The sequence below is a fragment of the Macrobrachium rosenbergii genome, chromosome 4 (assembly GCF_040412425.1).
Source record: "Macrobrachium rosenbergii isolate ZJJX-2024 chromosome 4, ASM4041242v1, whole genome shotgun sequence".
Taxonomy (NCBI): Eukaryota; Metazoa; Arthropoda; class Malacostraca; order Decapoda; family Palaemonidae; genus Macrobrachium; species Macrobrachium rosenbergii.
This window is the reverse complement of record NC_089744.1, coordinates 34,262,743-34,270,242: the sequence shown is the minus strand read 5'-3', so window position 1 is coordinate 34,270,242 and position 7,500 is coordinate 34,262,743. Positions and strand designations below refer to the sequence as shown.

General features: G+C 34.0%; 1 protein-coding gene across 2 annotated transcripts in view; it reads right to left on the bottom strand.

Moving 5' to 3' along the window:
- LOC136832606 (uncharacterized) overlaps positions 1-7,500 on the bottom strand; it is a 26,316-nt gene that overhangs the window by 16,865 nt on the left and 1,951 nt on the right. For both annotated transcript variants that reach the window (XM_067093815.1, XM_067093825.1), the window contains exons 2-3: positions 989-1,073; positions 622-723 (exon numbers count right to left, since the gene is read on the bottom strand). In XM_067093815.1, coding sequence (XP_066949916.1) covers positions 622-642 — 21 coding nt within the window. In that variant the 5' untranslated portion in view covers positions 643-723; positions 989-1,073. The remainder of the gene's footprint in view (positions 1-621; positions 724-988; positions 1,074-7,500) is intronic.

Genomic DNA, 7,500 nt, shown 5'->3' with positions numbered 1-7,500 from the left:
GAAACTCATACAGTTTATTCATCAAAAACAAATGGATCCGCACACTCTGTGCAATTAAGAGACAGTTCCACGTGCTGTAGCTAATTCTGAAAGAACGATTTTTTGAACTGTGCAGAGTGGAAAGAAGTAAAATCATGTTCTGGGCCTTATAACAAGAGAAATCCAAACATTTCCGCCTCACAGAGGCAGCAAAAAACATGCACTGAGTTTCATGACAAGAAACAAAACGATGCATCATCCCCAGTAAGCGAATTACGGATCTGTTCACTGTGTACCACAGGATGAAACAATCATGTCTTCACATAGCTGACGTCGTACACACATTAATCTGATTACACTTGAACGACCGCAGTCAGCTATACCTCAGTGCGGTATGCCACCTCGCGCCCCGTTTAGTTTCTCTGTTCTTTCTTTATTTTTGGCAAATTTTGCCTTCAAGTGAAACGTTAAGGTCATTCGAGAAACTTTGTGTGCAACGAAATCAAGTCATTCTGGTGATTGCGCCTTCCTCACGACAGGGTATTGCCCGTGGGCACGTTCTCTTAAGAATGCCAAAGAGAAAGGCGGGCACAAAGAGGGAAACAGGTCACATTTTGTACTGAATACTTTCAATCCTCTTACCTGGTAAGTGGCCGGCTCCATCAGTGCTTTCAGTGGCTCCTAATTATGTAGATCACCATACCAAGATGACTGGCCTTGACCTTGGGAGCTTCTTCCTTGCATCTGTTGTTTAGCAGAAATAAGAGGTGAGCGGAGTAGCAGTGGTTTAATTTTAAATAAAAGTATCAAGAGTTTATGATAAAATCATATAGCAAGCATATACTGTAGTGGGGATCAGGCAATCAGTTCTGGGAAAAAGAAGTTTCTTAAAACCTAATCTTGACAATTTTAATAACGGATCCCCTTAATATTTACGTTTTTAATCGGTCTAAAAATTCACAGTGAATAAATTGATGGGTTAATGCGAAGGCAGAACTAGGATACCAACCCACAGGCATTTACGAAGCTTGTAGATGGAAAACATTTCTACTTCATCTCAGGATGGATATTCAGTAAGTCGCAGATGAACGAATCTGAAAATAATAGAAATTAAATAAAGGTTACATCTCAGATTCATTCAGCCATTACGTCTGCAAGATTTTCTTATACAGAGAAACTGGCCGTAGGGTAACTGGTTGGGTTCACTTTCCTTATCATTCGCCACAAGAAAAGGTTGATTAGGACAGTATTTGATCAGTAAAGTGCGTAATTCTGCTTTCTCAATATTTTCTTTGGACGTTAAGAAAACTTATCATTGCATTTAAAGTAATAAAATAATTATTAGCGTATATGACATCTATCCTAACTGCTGAAATAACCGCTTAAGTATTTTAAGAAACCCTACTTTCCACATGTATTTAAAAAAAAAATCTTTGCATGAGAGGAAAAAGTAAGTTACCTTATCAGTCCTTCCCTAATAGCTAACGTGAAATATATCATCTTATATCAACACTTTCCTATTGGTTTAAATTACTATCTTCGTATATGATGAAAAATATCATCTTGGATCAATACCCTCTCAATGGTTAAAAAAACTGTCTTTGTATATGACAAATTTTCGTCTTTTATCAATACTTTGCTAATGACTGACATAACTAATCCTTTATCAATATATGAATGATGGTAAAAAAAAGAATTTCTGTTATCGATAAAAATGTATTGTCGTTTATCAGAGCTTTCACAATTTTTAAAATAACTGTCTTTGCATTTATTGAGTTTTGTCAATACTTTCTAGGTGATTGAAAACTGCTATCTGTTTTTGAGAGATATGTATTACCTTTAATCAATAAGTCCCTAATGGATGAGATATCTATCTTTATATATAAAAGAAATTTATCGTCTTTTGTCAAAACTTTCCAAAAAGTTGTAAATGACTATCTTTTGACTTTAAAAATGTATGCTCTTATAGCATACTTTCTTAATTTTTTGAATAACTATCTTTGTATTTGATATAAATGTATCCTGTTTTATAAAACATTCTCCTAATTGTTGAAATATTCTTGATTATATATATATATATATATATATATATATATATATACATATATATGAAAAACTTATTCCTTTCTCAGCAATAATCTAGAGACATGAGAAAAATTTATACATCTTTTATCAATGCTTCACAAATTTGTTGAAATGAGCATATTTTATAAATTTTTCATCGTTGTTGAAATAACGGCCTATGTACGTGGAAAAAACTGAATCTTCCGTCATCAGTCCTTCTCTATACTATATTCTTATTTGATTGAAATTCGGTCATTTTTTACCAGTCCTTTTCATTATTGTAATAATTGCCATCTTTGTGTCATGAGAAAAATTTCATCCTGCCTCTTTCAGCGGTTTTCCTGGTTGCTGAAATAACCATTTTTTCCCTGAAAAATTCAATTTTCCTTTATCAATACTTCACCTAATTTTATTGGAATAACTATCTTCGTACATGAGAAATTAAATCCCTCTTTAACGGTACTTTACCAAGTGTTGAAATAGTAGTCTTAGTCTTCTTTGTCTTCAGCTTTGCCCATTTCTATAAGGGGTTGCTATTTCCTATCAGCCTTCTCCACCTTCCTCTGCCCAATGCATCCTGACTTCCTAAACCTTTCTCCCTCTCCTTCACCTTCCTTCCGCCTCCTTGCTCATAGTTATAACCCATTTACACTACTGTAATGATCTAGAATCTCTCTGCATAACATGACCAAACCACAGTGGTCTTCTTTCCTGGGCCTTCTTCGACACTTCCCCTACTTTAACTGTCCCTTTAATAAATTCATTTCTGATCATGTCTCTTTTGGTGACTCCACACATCCATCTCAACATCCTCATCTCTGCAACATCCATTTTCCGTTCCCGAGACTTCTTCATCGGCCACGTCTCGGCTCCGTAAACCATCGCTGGTCTGACCACACTTTTGTAACACTTTACTTTGACCTTTGCACCGATCCTCCTGTCACACAATATCCCTGACGATCTTCTCCAGGTTGTTAGTATTTAGAGAACATAATCCTCCTTTATGAACAATTTCAGAAAGGATGAATAACCATCTGAACATCTCAAAAATATGCATGACTACAAAACTTGTAGCATCCACTATTTAATTCCTTCAGCTTAGAGGCCTTTGCCTTAGCAGAGAACCCAATGGAGACGGCCGATATTATGGAACGACCCATTCGTGACAAGATCACGTACGCACAAAACAATGAGGACTTCAACCCTTAAATTCAGAAGTACCATCATTTCTGTCACTCTGCAGTATTTGGGTTAATACTTATTATGCTATTGTTTTCAATTCTTCAACAAGATATTATTATTATTATTATTATTATTATTATTATTATTATTATTATTATTATTATTATTATTATTATTGTTCACAAAAATCTCATAACCGCATGAGTCACTAAAATGGTGAAGAAATCCACAATGGTGTAAGTGTAAATATACAATCAAAATATACACAAAACGAGAGCTTACGAGAACCTGTTCGAAATTCTCGTTTTGTATATCTTTTTAATATATGTTTACACTTACAGCATTGTGGATTTCTTCACCATTATTATTATTATTGTTGATATCAATATTATTATTAGTATTATTATTACTACTACACATTCCTACAACACAACCGTAAAAAATGCCATTAACCTCCCAAGCAAGCTTCCGAAGAAACAAATGGCCACATATGATAAAAACAAAAAAAGACCATAGCTCCATTCGGGAGAATCCTAATCAGTACAGACGTTAATTTTGCAGTGAAAAGACGCGAAATAAGAAACAATAAATCTTTGTTCCTGTCGTAAGTAGATGTTTTAAGCAGCGTTGCAACTTTCCGTAAAAAGCTAACAAAGTTTTCTCTTTAGAACAATGAAAAACCAAGTTTTTACCTTTCAAGCCTTTCCTGTTGTTCTTTTTTTAAGCTGTTTGTAGAACTATTCCTTGCGTGCATTCCAATCAAGTTCATGCCTATATAAGTAGTAATAAAGGACAATTCGCGTGTGAAGTTTTACAAATACGACTGCCAGAATGACTGACCTGTCCTCTGGTTTTCCAGGGTTGTCCTCCTTCCGGGGTTCTCAGAACCGTTACTTTTTTTTTTTTTTGTGAAGTTTCTCCTTCGTGATGTCGACCTGGTATCGTAACTTCTTTCCCGGTGCATGAATGTCGTACCTTGTCACCCTATCGACAGCGAAAAGAAGAAAATATTTCCAGACGAGAATTGGATCTGGCTAATTCCGGCTCTCTCTCTCTCTCTCTCTCTCTCTCTCTCTCTCTCTCTCTCTCTCTCTCTGGCGTGTTATCCGCGTAATTTTCTTTAGTCTTGATTTTTCCTACCCTGCGTTAATGACCAGAACATTATCTAATCCCGCTTCTTCTTCTTTAAACATTATCCGACTTTGAGACGGAGCCTCTCACGCGAGATATCTTTCGCGGCTGAATAATTCATGAGGCATCTGCCGGGAGAGTTTGGATACCATGATGTTTACTCGGGAGAGAAGGCTATTCGTGTACATTATTCGTTTATAGGCTTTCTTGGCCATAACTTTAGCTGTGTTTATCTTAAAGAAAACAATACTCTGCATATGTTTCATTCTTGCCTTTTTTAAAAAAAACACCAGCATGTTTATGCATCTGACCAAAAGGCCATTTTATTTGTCTATTTAAATTCTCCAGAATATATATCTAAAAATATGAAAGAGATATACATATATGAATATATATATATATATATATATATATATATATATATATATATATATATATATATATATATATATATATATATATATATATATATATATATATATCAAAACCAAGGGTAGGCGACGACCAACAAGACATCAGTGTGAGGGTGGACCAGGGAAACCAGTTAACTCTAATATATTTATTTCCAACGTTTCGTAATACTGCCTTTATTGCATCATCAGGGATCTGTTGAATAATGAATAAATTACTCAAAAAGTTACTGTAAAAGCTTTAAAAATCATATGAAAAATAAAAAAAAAAATTCACCAAATACAATCCAGCTAAAAAACACAACAGACCCAAAAGACAGAATGCTTATAGAGAGAGTTAACTCAGGTAAAGTTGAGTAGAGGAGGTTTGGGTATTTAACTGGGGGACTAGTTGTTTGATAAACAATGACTCGAGTATAGGCAATTCGTGAGGATTTGATGTTTGGCCTAATATGCTAAAATCATTTCTTTCAATATGAGTTTTACAAATTTTGGAATGAGCTCTGATATTAGAACGTTCTAGACTGGAGAGCCTACGACCAGTACAAAACCTTATTCCCTGATTACGAAAAGCTGGAATAAAGAAATATGTTGGAGTTAACTGGTTTTCCTGGTCCACCCTCACACCGAAATATAATATATATATATATATATATATATATATATATATATATATATATATATATATATATATATATATATATATATATGTGTGTGTGTGTGTGTGTGTGCTTAAAAATCACAGTAGATGCACGTGACTTCAGTGTATAAGCGAGTCCAACAGGAAAATGACAGGCAGAAGTTCAGTACCAAGCGCTTTCACGTTTATTAACGCACGTATATATATACATAAATGTATGTATATAAATATCTATACACTAATATATATATATATATATATATATATATATATATATATATATATATATATATATATATATATATATATATATATATATATATATATATATATATATATATATATATATATATATATGAAAGTTGAAATAAAGAATCTCCTCTTTTGAACCTTCCGTGTTATTGAGGTCCTCTGTAGATATATATACATATAAATGATATATATATATATATATATATATATATATATATATATATATATATATGTATATATATGTATATATATATATATATATATATATATATATATATATATATATATATATATATCCACAGAGGACTTCAATAATATGGAAGGTTCAAAAGAGGAGATGCTTTATTTCCAAGCCTTCGGAGGCGCATTTTCTTGAAGATAGAAGCAGACGCACTTCTGAAAGCTTGGAGATAAAGAACCACCCCTTTTGAACCTTCTGTATAAAGAATTAGTTGACCTACAGAAAAGAGATAAATATTTAAAACGTTTTACAAAAGATTAGGCCCAACTGCTGCGACAAGAAATTTACTGAAAACTTCGCAGGACTACAGATGCCATAACAAGGAAACTGGACAGAACTCTAAAAAATCTTATTGACAGCAATGCCTGGACTAATAGTGTGCGTAGTGATTATGTTGTAAACTCATCAAGTAAACAAATAAGCGAAAATGGTGTGAGTGCACTCGGATATGGTTTATCCTTTATATCGAACAGACCCTCTGCTTTAACGATTTCGTCGTCCCTATGTAAATTCGAAAAATATTGTGATCTTCCTCAAAATCATTTTGACATAATTAAAGGTATTGTTTATGGAGCTGCCAATGTTAGTCATGAAAGTAATTTCCCTGCTCGTTATAAGAAAAGTTTGACCGACCTTAAAAAAGACAATACAATCCACACCACAAAAGTTGATAAGCCGAATAGTACTGTAATTTAAACTGATGGCATATCACTTATGCAAGCCCTTCTGGATAATGATACGACTTAAAAAAAAAACTAACAAAAAAAAATCCCCTTGATCAAGTCATAAAAAATTTCAACAGCACATTGAAAAAAATCCTTAAAGATAAAAAAGAACTTACAGGTCACTTGTCCGTAAAAATTTCCCTCGTTACCTTACTTGCACGGATTAGTAAAAAACGCGCAAGAAAATAATCCTATGCGGCCTATTATCGGTACTGTTGGCTCAATATCAAGCAAACTTTCAAAATATATTATCAAGCTCTTGCCCCGTTACTTGGAACTATCTACGATTCTCACATATATAATTCTCTAGATTTAGTTGATAAATTAAACAAAAATAACTTTTTTTCCCCACTGATAGATTCGTTAGTTTTGGTGTTTGTTCTCTTTTTACTAAAGCCCCTATAGATTCTGTGTGTGTGCATATGTATGTGTGTTTGTACGTAGTACTCGTTTATGGGAATGAAGTATGGATGTTGAGTGCGGATAAAACAAGAAATTGAAACCATAAGGATGTACTGTTTGCCTAATATATATGGTGCAAAAGGTTTTTGAAAAAGAGAGATGTTTGGTCATTTGGATAGAGTGAAGGACAATCGTTTGGTGAAACGAGATGCATAATGCGGATATTTTAGGAAGGAAGAAGAGGGAAAGACCTAGGAAGGGTTAGGCCGAAAAAAAAAAAAACTATTGGGTAGATAGGGCGGCCTTCTTATCCGGGAAGCACTGAAGTTCGTACGAGGAAGAAGTGACTGAGATCGCTATCGAAATTAGGTCTAACCTGGGTGACTTTGATTCGACGGGCTGTTGATGACCCGCCTGTGTAGGGGCATTAAACGGCCAAAGCTGTGTCACTTTTCTTCACAGGGGGTTCATCCA